Below are 21,100 nucleotides of genomic sequence, written 5' to 3'. Positions count from 1 at the left end.
GCTGATAAACATGGTTGTGTCATGCATACAGTGTTGGAATCTCTACAGTGATTTGCGTGCGTCAAAATGATCCAGAAAATCCAGCGATATGTTGACCTGCTTCTGGCTCTGCTGCTCCTTCGAGAGAGGAGCTCAAACAACTCAGAGGCTTGTAGTGGTGAAGTGAGAATGATAAGAGCCGATCTGAGGAGGATGTGTCAAGGGTTATGGTTTCAGAACAGGTATGGAGGTCGGCATGGTGGGGTCTCCAGACCCATAGGTGAGGCCTGAGCAGTCAGGAATAGCTCAGGCTGAGCTCCAGCTGGCCTGGAGTGCATGTGAATGTGGTTTCTCCATTGACACTCCGCATCGCCATGAACATCTGGCTAGACAGCCTCCGAGATGCTTGTACTCACTAACTCACACACACACACCTCTATCTATTTCCACTCCAGTGGGGGTCTCTCTCTCTCTCTTTCGCTTCAGTTGCTTAGAGTCAGTATTGTTTCATTTTTGTTTTCCATTCATAGAAAAGGAGAGATACATGTAGTTCCTCAAGGTCTTTTGCAGAGTTGATGTTATATTGAAGTCTCCCACAGCTGAAGAGAGAAGAAGAGGTTGGGGAAGCACAGAAAGAAAAGATATTTGAACATTTAGCTGTTGGTCAGTCACTTCACTTCCTATGTATGGTGATCTTATGATTAAAACACACTGTACCACAGACCTTATCCTTTAAAACATCATTCTCATTAGCAGTGTTTTAGGATGCCTCAGTGTTCGTAGTTTGCCATTCTCCCATTTGCACACACATTCACACACCAGTGATATTACCAAGAATAGCTAGGGGTTCAGTGGGTACATCCCAAGCCTCTTATGAGCGCTGTCGTTTCCCTCCATCTTTTCCTTGTGTCTTAGTTTCACCCAAGGAAGATGCAAGGAAATCATGGGAGGAGAAAGGACTGGAGGAAATGTTAACAGTATGAGATGTCCTTTCCTCAGATCCTTTATCTGAAGCATCTAATCACCAACTGATTTCTGATAAAGTGGTGTGTCAGTTCACAATAAACTTCCTCAAAGGATGGTCTCATGCATCCTCACCCTTGGTCCTCGCTCCTCAGAGCTGATATAAGCGACCTGGAACATCCTATGTCCTCGGTTGACCGGAACCAACATCCAAGTCGGCCAAGGACATAGGAACAATCTTATAAGTGACACGAGATATACCCGGCGTCTTGCTTAAGGACACTTCAACACATGGACTGGAGTAGCTGGGGATCAAACCGATGACCTGCTCTACCTCCTGAGCCACAGCCACCCATTATGGGTGCACCAGTGGCTTCTATGACTACTGAGATTCAAGTTTTATTTCGGGACCACACTATTTAAGATATTGGCCCAATAATTAACCTTTTTGATAGTGACAGCTCCAGCTGGCCTATAACTCAATCTGCGCCAAAGGATTTGATTCCTAACCACTTCATACACAGTCGCCACTGGACTGAAATGGAGTCATCATAGATCAGTGTCATAATGTGGCTTTAAATGATGTAATGTCTTTCTGACTGACACTTACCCTGGCACTCTGCCTGTTGGCTTTCCTCTGGTCATCAGGGAGAGGGGGCATGGGGTAGGGGTATCTCCTGCTGGATGCAATAGATCCTGTAGAGGAGGTGGGAGACTTGGCAGGGGATAGTGTCCTGAGGAAGAGAGGAAGTGACAGTATTAAAATATTGCCTCTTCTTTTCTAGTTGGTTTAGGGGTGGTTACATCGGTCAAAGACACAGATTAAAAAATGAGGTCAGATCCAGGAAGCAGTGCTAATGTTAGATCTGTGATTTTGGGCAACATCCTCTTTGAGCTGCTCTAATTTTTTCAGTTTTCACCTTCCTACATAGAGAGGTTGCTCTTAAAAGCTCTTATTGCTGAGAGATCATAAAATTGTTTAAAAAAAAACAAGTGTGACTGGAGCTTAGCTTTAAGAGGCAACCTCTGTAGAGATTGTGTTCCCCTGTACACAGCAGTACATAGTTCCCAGCAGCGGTGTGGGCGTAGTCTTAGTTTCCTCCTGTAATTTCCATGTTTCAGACTGCCACACTACTTTTTCTTTATGAAATACCATCACAGAAATTCACCTTTAGCCACTTAAAAAAGCGTACTGCTAAAGTTAACTCCCACTGTCAGCTGAGCCACTATGTAGTCTTGAAAAGTTATTGTGTGTACATGATAAATGCTGTACGATGAGGTGACTGGGACGACAGACCAGACCGGAGCTGGGTGAGAACAACAAACACAGAGTCAGAGGAAGTCTAGTGAAACAGCCACAGAAAGCCTGACCCATGTACAGCAGCTTGTTTACACTGCTACTGTGTGGTGATCTGAAATTCCTGCAACTGGCCAAGGCAGTGGAAAGAGCGGAGAAGTCGGATGAGCTGCTGGTTCCAGAGGGTTTTCAACAGACGCCTTGAAAGCAACATCTTCTGAATTATTAAATAATTCTGTTACGTCATTTTGCGGTCATCATTTTCTGAGAAATGAAGCTTTTCCCATTAGTTTGCTGTGTCATAGTGCCAAACAGAAGCACTGATGAACTGACTGATTTGTTTTTGAATTTGTCAACATATTTTCATATTTTTACTAGTGTCATTGGAAGTGGAATTGATAAGTGGTTATTTTTTTATGCAGTGCCTTGTATTTTTTATCTGACCTCACTGCGTGATTGGCTTTATGATTCAGTCAGCTTCCTTAGCTCCACACTTAGTCCCAAAACATCGTTTGTACTATTAGCTGCTGGTGTTACAATTTGCAATAACTTATAACACTTTGTGGATGACCTGCATATTTTAAAAATCTAATGAAACAAGTTGTGCAGTAGTCATACTGATGTATGACGTCAGTAGAGTATTTTGTGCTACTGTCTTTGCTCCCATATAACTAGATTGGATAATCAAGCCTTTTTCTCGATGTAAATGTCTACAGTATGTTGTATCTCTTTCTTCTGTTAGATGTTATGCGTCTTAATTTAAATGCATATACATTAGTAAGAAAACATCATAATGAACAGTGGCAATGTTTTCAAACAGATAATTCGTCTACTCTTGGGCTACAAATAGCTGAATAGTCACATTGCTGATGGTAACAAATTTTAGTTCAGGAACCAGGGCTCTCTGATATAACCCTCCACATCGCTCCACTCCTCTGTACCATTTCTGTCCTTCAGTAGATGTTATAAGAGGGCAGGAATGTGCTCCTGGTCACAGTGAAGGTCTATAGGTTACAGCACTGATTGTTGCTAAAGCTTGGAGAAGTGAAAGAAACAGTCAGTGCACTACGAAGATGGGACCAGTGCTGCACATGAGTTTCCTCATTGTTAGAGAGACCTTGTGTCTGTGATTATCTGTAGACCTTGAACACAGAGAAGTGGCCTACAGTTTGTCACAGCAGCACAGTGATGATGTCAGAGCAGCGCCCCAAAAAAGACTGGCTCAACAATGACATCACACTGATGTGAAAGCAGGTGAGGTCACCGGGAGTGAGGCAGGGCCGACACAGACAAAACAACACTGAACATGCAGAGGTAACGAGACTGAAGGGGAGAAGCAAAGGAGGGGATAAGGAGAAATTAGGAATAAAATGACTACTATAATTGTAACACTAGCACTGGCAGTATAGCAGCCAGTTTTTCATCAATACACTACAGCTGGAAATTAAAATCCACAAAGTAAAATGCAGCTTAAGAAAAATGTCTTCATTTAAACTGGGCAACAAATATGATGTAATGTAAAGCAGAACAACTTTTTTATTTATTTTCAGCAACAACTCCAAGTTGCAGCATGCCGGCTATTAATAACACTTTCTCTCAGATGTCGCTTTTAAACTTCTCCAAAAACAGGCCAGATTGGAGCCGAGTCTCAGTTGTCGTCACCAAAATAAAAATAAAAATAAAAAAAAAAATCAAACAAAAGGTGAGGGTTTTAGACAAGCGTGTGGGGCACAGCACATGGTCTGAAGTAATACCTAAGGTAAGGTCCTTGAGTGTTTCTATTCACATCTTCTACCCATTTAGTTACATCATAAAACTCTGTTTTGAAGCGAGGGGTTAAATACCTGTAGGAGGTGAAGGGAGGGGTGGTGGACACAACACAAGGAGGGGGAGAAGAGAGAAAAGGAAGGAAGGAAAGGAAATGGAAAGGACAGAAAATCTCCAGAAATAAGCAAGTGAGGGGAGGAGAGAGAGGAAGAGGAAATATTTTAGGAAAGCAGAGCAGAGCAAAGATATCCTGAACAAACACCCCAATGCAACTGAGATTATGGTGAGAAGATGGCAGACAGACCTGTGTGTGGTTTCAGATGAAAACAGCACCATGAAAATCACAAACAGCTTGTGTCGTGTGTTATAGGCTCAGTTGCATATTGGTAATATGTCACATAATTTCAAGCGGTTACTCAGTCTCATGCTTCAAATGTGCACTGCAGACCGCTTCTGATGCCAAGACCTCCAAACCCACAAAGCAACCAAAACGCCAGGCTGGGAGGCAGTCGATGCACACGCTGTTAATTATTCATTCACAGGCATCTATGTAAATAATGTCTGCTATGAGTAAAGATTTAGAGGTGGAGTACAACTTCACAAGCCAGATCAGAGTGCACCGTCTTGTCCTGACTAGCTTTTGAGGCTCAGTGCAACACAAGGGAAGCATTTCTTCCATACTTGTGTGAATTTTCTATGAACTATGCCTTCAAAGGACAGGTAATATTTTTTATGTTCTTATTGTCAACTAATCTAATTTTAAAAAACCCCAAAACCAACAATAAACAGAATGTTTGTGTTAATCTAATTTTATCAGTTTGCCAAAACCTGCCCTGAATGTGGCGTATTACACTTAACTATTATTATAGTATTAAATTAACTAACTATTTAAAATACAGAAATGAGACACATTGTTGCACTTACTGACATGTTTATTAAGTGAACAGGCATTGTTTATTTTGGCTCTAGTCTTTTCCTGTCAGTGCTAAAAATACACTCTAGTGCACCACATATGTATTAATCCACAGGCGAAAATAGTTCCCAAAAAATACACTGTTATTTGTAACATTTGAAAACCTCGCTGCCCAGCACTTTAAGGACATTAATGAGAATTATTTTTATTTTTTAATTTACACAATATTTGTGACCTTTTTTAAAAGGTTTATGAATTTGGCAGAAACAAATGCGCTTGTGGTCAGAGAAAGGGCAAGAAAGTTAGCAGATGTTGAGAGATACAATAAAACATTGTTTTGGTCTTTTCACAGGATTTCTTAGTCTATTTTCTACAAGAACCTCTGTTTATCTGCAAATCTCATGTACAAATGTTCGCTGACCTCGCAAAACCATCAGCTGACTTACTCTGTGGAGTTAGAACGAGCACGGAACTTCTTTCCTTTCAGTTTCTTACGATTACCGCTGAGATTTCCTGGAGAGACACAGAATATAAACACACACTTTATATAGAACTAGACATGATTAAATGCCAAATATTAATATGTTGAATGTAAGAGAAAATGTCTAAATGGGGCTACAATGTATTTGTTTCCCTAAAACAAATTTAGGAAAAAGTCAGCACTCCAGTGGTTTAAATAAGTAAAAGACCCACCACATTATGGTTGGTTATTTTTGTCTCTGACACAGGCTCTGTGCCATATTTAATTGACATTAGCTGTACATAAAATTAAGACATGAGGTGATTTCCTTTCTTTTTTAAAAATGGATTTGTTCTGGGGACAGACTCATTGCAGGCCTTCTTTTTGAGGCGCCCAAAATTCAGTGTGGTTATTTCCTCTTATGCACGAGCAGGGATTTGTGTGTTACCTTGCCACGAGTTGCTCCTCGGCCGCCCGTTTTCACAGATGTCAGAGATGTGCTTGGCATCTGGGATTCTCTCACTCCATGAGTGGGACAACCCATTAGATCTACACACACACACACACACACACACACACATATCATGGACAGAATATTACCAGTACAGTAAGCTGCTACAAATCATTAAACACTATGCTGCTCCTTTTGCATATGTAGAGATGCAGGAAAGGCTGAGGTAAATGAAGGAGAAGATGAAGACACCATTGCAGCAGATGGCAACATTATGAGCCATGAAATAACATCATAGAAGCTGAATGTGACATTCAGTGGAGAAAGGAGCCTAGTTCTCGCTAAATGTTCATCAATTTAAACAGCTTTGGCTAATTTCCAAAATGTTCACAGAAAGAGACACAGTGTCAAAGCCATGATTATAACAAAGCGTGGTATCAACACCAGTGAGTCAACGCACATGTACACACAGTAGCCAGCAAATGAATGAGTGATGATGAAGATGGCACACCTGAAGCCAAACAGTGAGATGTTCTGAGAAATGGATGGGATGGAGGGAGTGAAGGACAGGGTGCAAATCTGCAGATGCGACAGACAAGCTGACCTCTTCTTGGAGCTGCAGCCAGAGTTTGTGCTGACACCTGGAGGCATGTCACTGTAAAAGGAATCTGCATCCCCAGGCTTTGTTACATAGTCACCTGGGGGCATTTGCCTGGAAATACAGAGGAATGCTTTTAAATAGGAAATAACAGTCTTAACACCTTTAGATTCTCCCAAAGTTAGTTTTCATTAGTGTATGATGTTCAACAACAAGCAGGAAAATAATTACTCTAAGTACTTTTACTCCACTACTGTAATTTGAGGTAAAGTACCTTATTCTTTTACTACACTACATTGTGAGGGAATAGGTGTACCTCTCACTCCACCACATTTATTTGAAACTACTGTTACACATTTTTACACACGACCACCTCACAAACCATGGTTTGATTGAAGTGCCCATCAGTATATAAAGGAGTAGAGATTAGCTCCACCCTTGACCAACTACAACAGTAAAATGCTGGCTACACCTTAATGCATCTGTATGAAAAAACCTTTGATACTTTACAGTAAGTACCTTTTGATTATAGTATTTTTACTAAAATGTAGTTCGATGGCAAGACTATCGCTTTTAACAGACTAAATGTTCACTGCATCATTGGTACATAAATACTTAAAATATTCTTCTTCCTTCACTGCTTGTTTTACAGGACAATGACAATATTTTGTTCCTCACCAGCTGTTTTGTCACATTTTGCTCTGGGTTTTGGATAATTTAAGTGAAAGAGGACTGGAATCAAAGACTTATGATTATTAACCACAGACTTTGTGTTAAGCAACAATAAAAACCACTGTGTGACATTAACCCCAACTCCTGAAGCACAATCATCTTAAATGCAACATATGAAAAATAGTTTAAGTGAGCAAACCGGCAGAATCTTCGGTGAACCTCAGACTCAACATAGCGTTTCTGCTTGTAACTCCTGTGAAGAGAAGTACAAGTAATGCTAAGCCCAATAATAATACAGCTTTTGTCAAATTACTGCATATTATAAAGTAGTGATTCCCCACCTTGATGGCTTGTGAACCCCCAAAACAAAGCAGACCCCTTGTCATTGGTTGCATATATTCACAACTGTCTTTACTGTGAGAGCAACCACTGGTTTGGGAACCATGTATTTAAATAAATAAATCATATTTGCAGACTACAGGGTCACTTACTTGTAGCACCAGGCTGTAACAGCCAGTATGAGGGCAAGAAAGAGGATGGAGCCTACAATGGCTGCAATGATGATGTTTGTGCTGGTGATACCTGAGAAAGAGGAAGAGAGGGAGAGGGAGCCAAATGTGTGTTAATTGGATATGTTTCTTTAGGTTTACGACTCACATGGGGATACACAAACCACAAAACATTGCAGCAGCACACAAGACACAGTGCATTTGCCAGGAAAAGTTTAAATGGAGAACTAAAGGAACAACCAAACCGCTGCCACCCTTCAGCAAGGGACCTTAGAAGGGCAGTAGTTTCCCATTCAGGACAACAACAACAGGTTATTTTTAGCCCAATAATGTTCAGACGACAGAGGTGATCTGAAATGTGGGTAAGAGGGGAAGAGGACCAGAAGGTGACATCAGAGACAGGATAAGTACAATGAAGTAGGAACTCAAATCTGACCTTAAGTCACTCCGTCAAAGACATCAGCCTGTCGACAAAGAATGAGTGTGAAAATAAGAGTGACATGCATGGTTCACCGAATACAAATGCAGCTGGTTTTAACGAGTAGACACGAAACAAACACAGAAGCTAAAATAAAGAAAAATGCAATGAACACAAAAAAAACTAAGAAAACAGCATGAAATACTCAACATATAAACACTGACAAAGAATTGGCATAATAAAAGAAGAACTGAAAGAGATGAAGTGGGTATACAAGTGGTGAGATACAGGTATGGAGTGCAGAGAAGAATAAATGACAAGAAGAAGAACGCAGAATACGAGCCATAGAGAGAGGAATGAATAGAGGCAGCAGGTAGGAAATGGGTTAACAGCTCTACCTGAGTCTGAGTCAGTGGGTCCCACCACAAGGTAGCTGAGAGGAGACGTGGAATTACAGTCCTCTCCTGCCCAGCCCAGGTAACACACACACTTCAGCTCATTGCTGCACACCTAAAGCATGAAAATGAAAAATGTGGGTAGTGAAGGTTTTGGCCTCGTCCCATAAGCAAGTGGTCTCAGATTTTAAATTTGGTCAGCAAGAACACTTTGGACATTGCATTTTTGGAATACCTGCTTTGCTCAGTGAGTAATATCAGATGAAAGCAAATCAGATATTTTAAAACCTTCAACCTTCCTTTCAACATCACTGCTCTTGGGATTCGGCATCCCTCCTCAGCCTATTTTTCAACATCGTTCATGGTAAACTGAGGTATCAGCTCCTCAAGATTTGTGGTCCAAGCCATTGTCGACTGTGTGCACCTTTATTTCCAGGTTTTGTTTTCGGGTGACTCCCTTGTTTCCGATTTCAAAAATGAAATAAGGGAGTTAAGCTACTGATAGCCAACATCTTATGCTGATGCTCAAAACTAACAGTTTAAATGATTTTACATAAACAAAACAACAAGTACAAAACTTTGACAACAAATAATGTGTTACTGCTAAACACTGTACAAGAGGCTTAGTTTGAGGTTTTAGGAACAATGCTGATGTTTAAATGGTGTGGCTACTGAGACCTTTTGGTCAGAACCTCTGGTGGAACTGTTTGATTTACACACCTCTTAGAGTGATCAATCTGACATAAAACTAAATTAAAGAGGCTTTTATGAATCATTTAGAGAACCTTCTAAATGATTAAAACTGGGACTAGGCAAGCAACATTGTATCCATGCATTCTCTTTAGTAATTGGTACAAGATTTTGCAGTGACTCAAACTGAATTTGGGGTTTTGGGATTTTGGACCACCCTATTGTACATGTGTGTTTGTGTTTGGGGCATTCACTACCCCGTGTCCAGAGCAGACGGTCTTGTCGGTGGCCCCGGGGCAGGTGCTGAAGTTGAACTGCTGCACAGGGACACATTTGTGATTGAAACAGATTCGATCTGTCCCACAGGCTGTCCCGTCCTCCACATATCCCAGGTCTGTGTCTCCATCGATCAGCACATGAGCACCACTGGACAATATACATGACAGTCATTAACACTGCATGTAACAAGAGGAAGACTGTGTTTTCTGTGAATTCACATAGATGTTGAAATGAAAAACAAACAATATATACTGTTAGTTTGACCTGTGAGCGCTGTTCTTCAACGATGTGTACCTGCAATCAAGAGAAGCGCTGTGTTGAGCCACTGAGAAAGAGGTCAGGCCTCCCTGCAACTCTCCCAGCCGTGGGGCAGGTGAAATGTTTGAGCACAACAGGTACCCACAGTGAACATCTCTGAAACACAAAGGTGCAACCACAGATTAACCACAACCACAGATTACTTCGAGAGAAGCGCCTAGAACACCATGGGTCTCAGTGACAGAGGGCCGACTCACTGTTTGTTACACTGGATCCAGGTGTCCCTGTCCTTCCCACAGTTGCCTTTCTCTGTACCTTCAATATTCAGCTTCTCATAACAGAACTTGTCCGCCGCTGTTGCCTCTGAGGGAGACAAGACACAAACAGCTTTAAGATCTAGTGCAGGTTCATCTCTAACAAAGGTTTTTAATGCTGGAAGATGTGTTGTGTACTTCCACCTACACGGAATGAATATGAGACTTACTCTCTCCCCAAATGTACTTGCACTGTCTGTCTTTGGTTTTGCATCTTCCATTGAAACAGCGGCCCTGGAAAGAGAAATATAATGCTAAAAAACTCACTTGTACTTCTAAAAAGTCTTTTTTAAATGTAAAAAACCCAAACATCTCACCTGGTCCTTTTCACATGTGTAGCCATCCATCTTGTGCACATTTGGTGGACACTGCAAAAAAAACAAAAAACCTTGGACCTTAGAAAATCTTAGAGCGCCAACTGCAGAAAACTGTGTGAACATTAGGCACACTCACCTGGCTAGAGTTGCCTGTGCAGTTTTCTGGGATGTCACAGTCATTCACTGCATCTCGACACACAACCCCCATAAACTCCATCTGCATCAACATGCCATAAAGATTACACAGATTGTGACAGTGTCTGTAATTAGGGCTCTTGTCAAAGGACCAGGGGCTTAATATGGAATTTTTAATCCACCACCAGAATTCATTGCCTAGTTATTTCTGGGATATGCCTAATATTCAAATTCTAGGTTTTTATAAGAGTAAAAGGATGTTATAGCTATATTATATTCACTGGTAGTGCACCAGGGAGGTGTAACAGGCTATTATATGTTCTGTTTTTGATGTGTCTGGAATTTGCCATATTTATTAACACAGTGATTATTATGACAGTGCAAATCTTCTAAGTACATGGGGTGGGCTCCAGTGAAACATTTAACTTTTTGGGTAATTGAATATATATTAACTTTTTCTATTAGGATATTATGTCTATACCAACTGTATACTTTTGAGTTAACCATTTCATTGTCTTGCACCTTTCAAAACATTTGTAAACCATTTGCCTTTTATTCTTATTACTTCTTTTCAATCATTTCTGAGAGGTTTATTGTGAATTATGATTTTTCACTAGTTTATTTTGGCAGTTTTTGCTAAACAATAATAGATTTTTTTTTATTATTATTATTGTGTATGTGGGAAGTCTCTGCCCCTTCCCAGCTTCTTCTTAGACTGTTGATTGCTTGGTCCTTAGGACTTGCTGATTGTATGCGAGTGCACGGTTGTATGTACTTTTGCCCTGATCAATGTCACTTGACCAAAATGTAGCTATTTAATCAATTCACTGTGTGTTAACACTGTGCAGGAGTCAATTTCTGTTTTGTACTTTTTATTTTTCAAAACTGTGGAGAACAATTTTGGTTTAGTTTGTTCAGAAACAAAATGTAACCTAATGCTTTTTCACTGATTTTGAGCAGGTTTTCTCTTTAATGATTTTATCCAAAGCCTGTTTCCAAAGAGAGCAAAAAGAACTGAAGGGAATGGAAGCAATGAGTCTATTCTCTTAGGGACTCCTCCCTCTGCTTGGCATCGGGTCAGTCAGTGCTTCTGTTTTACCAAGCAACACCCAAGCAGACAACACACTGTGTAGCTGTGGCCTGTTTTCTACCTGGCAGCTTTTGCAGCAGAGTCCGTTGCTACACTTTGAGCCTTGAGTCAGGGTGCACATCTTACAGCAGTTCTCTCCTTCTCTGGCACACTCCTAAAAGACAAACAATCTTCTCTCAGTTGTCGCCTTTTGATGTGATTTGATTTGATTTTATTCTTTCAAGCATGTAAAAACAGTTGATATGACAACACACATACACATAATCCAATATCAATTATCTTATACCTAGTATATGCTTGAATGGAGTAGGAAGAAGTCTGACTTATCCCGTCCTACCCCATGACATCATCTTACCATCATTGGTTTGCAAGCGGTAAATGATTCACTTCTACCCACACAAGTAATATACTAAAAAAAGATTATAACAGTGTTAACATTCTTACATAATTACATTCTTAAATAATTATCTTCTACACCACACAAGTAATATACTAAAGAATTGATGCTTCTGTCTTTCATGTAACACTTGCATAATGCATTTAAAAACAATTCTGTAACCAGGCAATAACAATGTATGCAGCTCTTTCATTTATCCAGTGAAATTACATTTTTAGTTCAAATTACTTCCCATCTAGACTAAATGTAACACAGCAGGTGGTTTTGTTGTAGTAGTTTATCACTTTGACCTTAATAATTATCAAGTTAACCCTTTAGAATTCATCTCCCTGTTTGTATTCATAAGGTCTCATTTAACTCACCACTGGGCCCCCACAGTCACACTCCTCTCCTGGCTCCACAAGGCCATTACCACAGACTGGAGGGTCCAGCAGCTGAGAGGGAAAAGGGAAGAATTAACATTTACTACTGTACAGTATACACGTGTGTGTGAGAGAGAAAGAGAGGTGTACCTTCATGGGTTTGTTGAACAGGCAGGCTCCTCCACCGCTGTTTAAGAAGTTATGGTACTCCTCCACGTTGCAATCGGAGAATCGCTTGGGCAGGTAGAAGCTGTTCAACACAACCGCAGCATATTGTCCCGTTACCGTGGGTACAGCACAGACAGCATCCTCAAATAATACTGGGAGAAAGAAGGCTTCCTCCAAAACAACACTATAGCACAAAGTCTCAACTAGCATTCAAAAGTGTACTTGTAAACAGCTTTACCCATACAAACTGACTTCTGCCCCCTCACATTTAATTTCAGTGCTACAGACAGTTCTATAGCAGGTTTGTGAAGCTTGTATTTTTTACAAGAGAAACCATACACCATCAATATTTCAGGTTTAATCACAGGTCTACCATACTCACAGTTCAGAGGAGATCCTTACTATAACATGGGGTAGATATACAGCACATCTCAGATTGTGAAGATGTTTGTGTAAAATGAAGATGAATCTAAGATGCATTTATGAATTTGTCTTAGAAATGACCCTGAATATGGTGGATGATTGTTTTAAACTGTTATTACATTGTCATTTGATATTGTGCCCCAAAAATAATCACCTCAGGTTCTTCCACATTTCACAATTTTTCACAGTCAGAGATTCTCTGAAAAGGAGTGACGCTCTGCTGTGGGTGTCATCAACCGTTAAATGCTCCATGTGATTGCTCTGATTCACTTACAGTAAAACTGTTAGGTCCGGCTTGATGACACATTCAAGAGGAGCCCAATCAACATGTGACGTATTTGACTACACTTATTTGAATCCACTTATAATCAAATGTTTGTTCTGATGCTTTCAATGACACCAACACTGTTGTGATTTGCTGCAATACAAATAAATTGAATTGATACAAAGCTGAACGGTACTTTTTTTTTTTAATTAATGTTTAAAAATGTAAATAAATATCACTATTGTTGTTTAAATATTGTTGCAGGCACATATGTATTTAACTGGAGTGGCTCTGACGGTCATCAGGACCCATAATAGAGACAATGCAATAACAGAGTCGGGTGTTGAGGGGTCGTAGCTATTTGATATACAGTGAAGTCACCGACAGAGATGATGGTTGACGGACAATGCAATACTGATGGATGAAGTACACTACAGCATTTTTAGAAAACTGTTCCAGCTGTCAGGTGGGATTTAAATCTTTGATTTCTAAATTTGTGCCAGGGTTGAGTCATGTCAAAATCTTGTGAAACAAAGATGAAACAAGCCAAAATATGTATTCCAAAAGACTCAAATACAAATAGTTGCATATTTTTTATCTGTAGTATGTAGATTTATTTAAAGTGTGTGAAACATCTCATGTATCCAGAAGAAGTTCGGTAAAACATTTTCATTTCCTTCTTTCTTCCTATCACCCCTTAGTAGTTGTTAGCAGGCATGGCAGCATGTGAACCATAATGCATTACATCTCTCTGCTATAGTCATGTGAGCTGCTTTGTCTCTGACACATCGGTGTGTCCTTGTCATAGTATAATTCACACAATATGTATTAATAAGATCAGAAAATTATATTTTGTTATGGTAAAACATTTTAAATACATATTTTGACCTGGTTTGTTTGTGGCAACATCCTTTTTTTCATGAGAAGAAAACAAAAGAAATAAAAGTTTTTTAAAAACTACTAAATTTTAGGAATAGAAATCCTAACTTGACCTTAATGCATGTGCAGAAAATGTACTGTGCATCTCTTTAAGAACTGTGCTCTCTGCCAAGTTTACTGTATATTAGGTATAGTTAGGATTTAAGATGTCACGTACACTACAGAGGAATAAACACATGTATGAACAAACATCAAGTCGCACAGGTTCATACATACAAACACACACACATTAGCCAAATCCTCTGAAAAAAATTGCAGTAGTCCAATTAGATAGATCAGACATGCAGGTGCTGAGGGGGGAAACCAAACTTCTGTCAATGGACATGACTGAGGTCACTCATTGAATACAAGTGTCTGAAATACCATTGGCTTTATCTTCCACAGTTCAAGTCAAGGCCAGGTCCTTTCACAGAAGACAGGCTCAACAGAGCACATGGTCACCTGTCATCTGTCAAGTGACCTCATGATCTCAATTTGTTTATTATGTTAACCAAATAGAGCAGGGAGTGGACAGGGAGTGCCAAGGCAAAGTACCATTGTTACAGGGGAATGTGACTAGACAAATATTTGCCTAAGATGAGAATGACATTGCAGACTGTTTCAATCGGTTAAACATGAATAAAAAGAACTAATGAAAAGTCCTGACTTTCAAAGGGCAGGGGGGAGAGGGAGCCTGTCAATGATCAGAACAACCAAATTAATAACATTTGCTTGGTTAATCAGCAAAAAAAACTGATGAATATACATAGAGGTACATATAAGCCAAATTGTACAAATTGATAATGAAAAATACAGTCAATGTAAAATAAGCAGACAGACTGCATTTATTCATATCTTTTGAATAAAAAGAGGAGGGGCCACAGCGGCTGTAGTGCTGCTGAATGAAACAGGAAAGGCTGTGATGACTGACAACCTCTCCGCAGCAGCCATTTGGTTCAAAACAGCACAGGGAACGTTCTAGCCAAGCTTCTGCTCACCTGCTGTCCCATTCAGGATATAGGGGGAACGCGAGAAGTATTTAAGAAGAGGGGTATACACACATCACAGGGCCACACACATAGCACAAGCCACTGTATATGCACTACTGATATACGCAAACACATTTTAAGAAAAACATGATTACTGCATATAACATACATAGACTGATTTATCACATATTTTCTAATCTTAACAAGCAACATATTACATAACACATGTCTGCTGAGAGAAGCCCAGTGCAGTTATATAAACAAGATGAAATCAAATGGAAAATAACCCTGGCCTGACACCTAGTGGTTATTTACAAAACTACAATAACACGCCCATGAATGTTAATATTCATATCAGTATATTTATCCTGATGAAGAAAAGAATACAGAGATCCACACAGTCTATTTTAAACCAACATTTACATTATTCATTTTATATAGATTATAACATTTTGTCAACCTTTAATTCCCTGAAATGCTTAACAAATTATTTAGTAGCCACATTTCTTTGTGGTGTTTAGGTTAACTGTGACTGATAACTTGTAACTACTATTAAGTCCAATTTCATTTCGCTATTTGTTGATTATCCCTTTAAAATAAAAAGCAAATAAATGCTTTGGCAGATGACTGTACAATCAATTTTTGGGGGATGTGATGTCAGCAATAAAGCCAAACTACAGCTTTGTGATTAAAATTACCTGGAAAAATTCTGATAACACTGTAAAAACAAAAAAGTCATATCTGCACATTAAACCCTCACCACAATATTTGATCCAAGATGTATTTTCATCACAGAATTTGTTTGAGAAACTTTGATGAAACTCTGATGACACACACTGCCATGTATTGTGACAGATGACCATGGTGTCCTTTTATGACCTGAAAATTTACAAATGTAAAAGTGGCATACCCAACATCATCCATGATACAGCCGTACCAACGATCGTCACACTTGCATTCACCTGAATAAAAAAAAGAAAACAAAAACAAAGGAGGCTTAAATAATATTTAGTGATATAAAATAAACAAAGAACTCATTAAGCTCCGACTATGTACCATTGAGGATCCTTTTCTTGTCGGAGAAAATGCCAATGTTTTGCCCAAGAGACTGAACGAGGGTTATGGCCATCTCATCTGTTTTCCCATACTGAAAAAAATAAAACAGACAAAAAGAGCAAGGAGAGGAAGAGCAGGACAGAGAAATTAAACAAAATATTAGATTAGTCTGGAAAATTTGGGAACACTGGTTCTTCCTTTGTAAGAGATACTGCATGGCTACAAAACTGAAACAACAGAAATAAATACACAGTATGGACATTCAAATCAGAGAAGAGAGAAGAGTGTGGTATAGAGGCTCTGTATTCACATTTTTAGGGAAGATAGTGGTGATCAATGAGTTTTTTTGAAAAATCTGTGATCATTAATTTGTGATTCCAGACTCACCTCATTGACTCCCCCTCCTTTAGTGAGGGAGCAAACACCTCCCATATAAGAAGCTCCACCCCAGCTGCTATGAAAACGATTCCCTCTAATAAGAAGGAAAAAGAAAAGTATGTTTTAAATTTTAAGAAAGTTGAGCATTGCGCTCACAAGAAAATCTTTAAGTATTCAGACTCACGAGAAGAGGTGAACAGAGTCACACTTCTCCTTGATGAAGTCTTTGCGATACTTCATGAACTCCCTCAGTGTCACCATGGGGTCATCGTCGATGCTGAACTTGTTGTCAGCGGACCAGGTTTCCATGGCAACCAAAACAATTCGGGTATTAAGCTGTTCTTTGAAAATCTGGGGAATTAGAGCAAAGCTGTCTTTTAAAAGTCATAAAACTATAAGCTCAAAGTCTGTGTCCAACTCAGATGACATGGCAGATCCATATTAAACCTAACTGGCATGTTTCATATTCAGCAACATCTCCAGCTGTTCATTATGACGGCACCAGTCAGTCCGTCAGTCTGATCCTGCCACCATCAGACAGCAGCATATTTTGGGCTACTAGACAGAGTCAACAAGGGTAAGAGTATAAAGACAAAGCAGGAGCAAACTGGACAACAAAAAAATATTGATTGCTTTCATAAGATGTAAATCTGTTGGAGTCCAGGGCCAAACAAACACTGGAGGAAGCACCAGGGCAAAGCCTCGATGTTTAGGATGACTACCAACAGTCGCAAGACAAAGCTGACAGAGCAAAGTGATGGTGCATTGTTTAGTCCATCTGGCTCTTACAACCACACCCTGTCCATTCCATCGCTGTTTGTGTGGAGAATTCATCATATTAAGGGCTGTTGCAAACCAGCCAGTGTGGAGCGAACAATAAAGCAGAGTCAGCATCACACAATCTAATGCTGCCTTTTTATGGTGGGGTTAATATCACGAGTGTGTCACAATCACATCTTTCTTGTCTAGGTGATTTTTTCAAGACACTATAACTGTGTTTACTGTCTCCTGAAGGCTTGCAGCACAGTTAAACACTCAGTTCAAAATATCTGTTTTATGAGGCGTCCTGATAGCCACAAGCGCAAAGTCTCCAATTCAGCTACGGCTGGGGACTTCTGTTGCATGTCATACCTCACTCTGCCCTTATGTCCTGTCTGCCTCTGTACTTTCCAAGAACCTCCTAAAAACTATTATAAGTGCCAAAAAGTATTAAAAGTGGTAGTACAAGTGTGAAATTTCAAGCCAGAATTGTCTCCCTATCTGGTATAGAGGAATCAAAAACTGTATGTGGCAAGGAGCCAATCTGGGCTCGAAACACTGTATTATTCCTAATGTAGCCTAATAAAACCAAAGGAGCATTCAACAGTGTTGGGAGTGTTTACATTTAAAAATCACAGGATGGGCAGTGACGTAAAATTAAAAAAAACACCATTTTGTCTCAAACTGATTTGATTTGTCTGATACCATTGTATGTATGAATTAATTTTTTAAAAATCTCTGATTTACAATAAATGTCAATTGTTTTGTGGATGTTATTATATTTAACAGCTGAATAAAAAGGGCATGTGAGTATCCATGGTGACTTAGAGTTTCCTGTTCGTAACACTCCACAGTGGGTAGTGATTAAATTGGGAAGGGCCCATAACAATGACACTTCCTGTTGCAAACTAATAATGCTGCATATATACACATGTCCTAACTATTATTTTTTTCTGTATACTTGCATGTACTGTGGCATTTATGAAACCGCTATAACATTTAGCATACCTAGTTATGTTGCCTCCATACTGTAGATGAAATCAATGTTTTCTTCCCAAACAGAATCTGCTTCATGTGACCATCTTCAAGGACATAACAAAAGGCCTGACCTTTCTCCAGCTGTACCAACCTATCAGCTTACACACATGACCCTGTAGCAGGTCAGATTTCAGTAACACAGCACACAGATGTGGCTACAAATATTCAAACACTGAATTATCTGCCTAGTGCTGTTGAGATGCCGCTGCTACTTCAGTTCTCCAAACCTAAATAGTCAGGACAAGCTGGTTAATGGCTGTTTGCAGCACATTATGAAGTAGGGCAGGTTTTTAAATGGGGAGAGTGAGGTTGGTTAAATGAGAAATCAGCACAATGTGTATACAGCTCCAATACCTAGGAGTGCTTGTGGCAAGCCTTCCAAGAAGAGGATCAATACAATTCTTACCATGTCAGCCATATTGACCACTGACTTAGCATAGTTATTTGTGTGCCCAACAGAAAGCCGATGCTTCTTATACTGGAGAGAGAAAGAGAGAGAGAGAAAATGACTGAGACGAAATGCAGGAAAAGTAGGATACAACAAATTCATTTTATGCCACCTAAACGTAAAATAAATAAATAAATAAAAAGCACCGCATACTCGATTCACTCCAAATATCTGTTATTGTGGAGAAAACAATTTTGGTCCCAGTGGATGCTGGACAGGCACATTTGGATCAAAATATTTTCTATTTCATGCACAGTCAGGGTATTTTTTGGAGTGACTCAAAGGTGCAAGCACTTTTATAATGTTGGCTTTGGGCCCACCCAGCATTCTACAGCATTCTGTTCTCAGTATTTAACAATAGGTCCAGCAATAGTCTACATTTTCTTATATTAACAAAAACATAAATGAGCCAATCCTACTAACAAACAGCCGAAGCTTGATATGCAATGCTTCTCTGTGTCACATAGGTCCAGGGTTACCCATAAACTATTGAAAACACACCAATGAGCCACAGAGTGACACATGTCTTTATTACAGTGAACATGGGCACTGTAATGAATCAATAATACATGTCCTGCTATCAGAAATACCTGCAGGAGCACCAGATGTGTAGTAATGCAGAGTTGGAAATAGTCTCCAACATGTTTACTAAAAACTACAATGCACAACTTTTATAACACTATGCTACTTCTTATATTTGAAATAATAGTTACTTTTTAGTCTTGGTTGTTTCATGACATACTGAAAAATACTGGTTAATGCCGGCCTTTACCTTTAAATGTAGATATGTATAACTTAATTTATCTGTTTGTGCCCTGCACCAGTTTGCACAAACACTAGATAGCAGCAGCAACCAGGATGGCTGCATGACAAATCATAATGTGAACTTCAATAGCCAGCTAGCCAGACAAACTTTAAAATTATTTAAATGCTATTCTGAGTAATGCAGTGTTCTCTGTATTAGCTGTGATGCATTTCCTAAGAGGAGTTTATAGAAAATGCATCACAGCTAATACAGAGAACACTGCATTAAACTCCTCTTATAAAAGTACCAACTTATCACAGACAACTAATACAAATGATTCTTTAACAGAAGTCTTTCTGTATAAAGTCACAGCTTTAGTTATCATTTAATAGTGACAGCACCACAGACAAGCCAACAAATTAGGCTACGCTTCACATCTGCATTGTTTAATGTAAGAATTTGTGGGTAGCAGGCAAGTAGGTAACATAAAAAACAACTTTTTGGTTTCAAAATAAAATTCTCCTAATTCGGTATATGTAACATTCATATATGAGAAAGTTCATTTTTCTATTCTATATAAAGCATATAGTCTGTCAAAAGTGACAATTCATTGATTACCTAATCAACATCGTCACTGCTGAAACCTTACCATTAAATGGTCATTGATCACCATCAACTCAATGTATTTGGTCTCATCCTCTATACTGTGTGATGCATGTGAAGCCTGAGGAGGGGAAAAAACAACATATTTTCTCAGTTTTAACAGGCAGAGAGACAGACACCATTTTTCAGTTTTCCTCAACCAAGAAATGCCAACTTCAAAAAGAATTTCATAACAGTACAGAGTAAACACAAAGATCAATTCACATCTCTTCGTCACCAAGAAAAGAGACGACAAATCAGTAAAAATAAACTTTGCAAAGCTAAACCAGGTTTGTCTGTGCTCCAAATTCCAAATAACAATAACAAATCTATTTCATATAATGTAAATATTTTATGAAAAACAAGAGGAGAAAGAAGAGGAAAAGGGAGGGATGGAGAGCTGTTGTGTAGGAGGACAGCGAGGAAACAGTGCTCCCTCTTTAGCTATGTGGATTAAGATGAAGCATACAGGCGGGAAACAAAGCAATCAAGTTTAGATAAACATCCAGAGGATAATTACCACTCACACAAACACGCATACTCATGTGCACACAAAGTGGAGGCAACATGACTATCAGCATCCCTCTGCTATTATTCCTGCAGAAGACTCATACCTGTCTCTTTTTTCTCCTGTGGACAACTTTTGACCCAGGGAAGGGAGGGCTGGGAAAAGGTAGCTCTGGGAGATCACCTAGGAAATAGATTGATTAATGGCTATCAACAGTTGCCAAAGCAGGCAGACACACTTTCAGTGGGTAAAGCATGACTAAACATCAAATAGATTTTACTTTCATGAATATATATTGCACATTAAATTCTTCCTGTCTTAAGCCATGGTCTTACCATTCAGAAGATCATTAAATCCCTCTTGCCCTGCAGACTTGTATATCATGTGAATGTGGACATCTTCCTGAAAGATACAACATAAAGGAATTAAATTAAAGGTGGTTCAACAAGACAAATGCCACCACAGCTAAGAGCGATATACAGGCTTTCATTTTTTTCCC

The 21,100-nt window shown here is 39.4% G+C and overlaps 1 protein-coding gene across 2 annotated transcripts in view; it reads right to left on the bottom strand.

Annotated features, from left to right (window-relative positions):
* Positions 1-6: 6 nt before the first annotated feature.
* Positions 7-21,100, bottom strand: part of adam22 (ADAM metallopeptidase domain 22) — a 58,739-nt gene continuing 37,645 nt past the window's right edge. The window contains exons 7-31 of one of the 2 annotated variants that reach the window (XM_020607267.1): positions 20,937-21,003; positions 20,708-20,784; positions 20,101-20,175; positions 18,665-18,736; positions 16,646-16,812; positions 16,471-16,555; positions 16,084-16,174; positions 15,938-15,989; positions 12,415-12,514; positions 12,265-12,336; positions 11,567-11,659; positions 10,417-10,497; positions 10,281-10,331; positions 10,134-10,197; positions 9,907-10,012; positions 9,686-9,805; positions 9,370-9,538; positions 8,426-8,537; positions 7,592-7,682; positions 7,300-7,353; positions 6,342-6,542; positions 5,828-5,928; positions 5,366-5,432; positions 1,553-1,676; positions 7-578 (exon numbers count right to left, since the gene is read on the bottom strand). In XM_020607267.1, coding sequence (XP_020462923.1) covers positions 558-578; positions 1,553-1,676; positions 5,366-5,432; positions 5,828-5,928; positions 6,342-6,542; positions 7,300-7,353; positions 7,592-7,682; positions 8,426-8,537; positions 9,370-9,538; positions 9,686-9,805; positions 9,907-10,012; positions 10,134-10,197; positions 10,281-10,331; positions 10,417-10,497; positions 11,567-11,659; positions 12,265-12,336; positions 12,415-12,514; positions 15,938-15,989; positions 16,084-16,174; positions 16,471-16,555; positions 16,646-16,812; positions 18,665-18,736; positions 20,101-20,175; positions 20,708-20,784; positions 20,937-21,003 — 2,313 coding nt within the window. In that variant the 3' untranslated portion in view covers positions 7-557. The remainder of the gene's footprint in view (positions 579-1,552; positions 1,677-5,365; positions 5,433-5,827; positions 5,929-6,341; positions 6,543-7,299; positions 7,354-7,591; positions 7,683-8,425; positions 8,538-9,369; positions 9,539-9,685; positions 9,806-9,906; positions 10,013-10,133; positions 10,198-10,280; positions 10,332-10,416; positions 10,498-11,566; positions 11,660-12,264; positions 12,337-12,414; positions 12,515-15,937; positions 15,990-16,083; positions 16,175-16,470; positions 16,556-16,645; positions 16,813-18,664; positions 18,737-20,100; positions 20,176-20,707; positions 20,785-20,936; positions 21,004-21,100) is intronic. The other variant, XM_020607268.1, reaches the window with a different exon arrangement.

This window comes from Monopterus albus, unplaced genomic scaffold (assembly GCF_001952655.1).
Source record: "Monopterus albus unplaced genomic scaffold, M_albus_1.0 scaffold84.1, whole genome shotgun sequence".
NCBI classification, from domain to species: domain Eukaryota; kingdom Metazoa; phylum Chordata; class Actinopteri; order Synbranchiformes; family Synbranchidae; genus Monopterus; species Monopterus albus.
The sequence above is the reverse complement of the archived record's forward strand: the minus strand, read 5'-3'. Positions and strand labels throughout refer to the sequence as shown.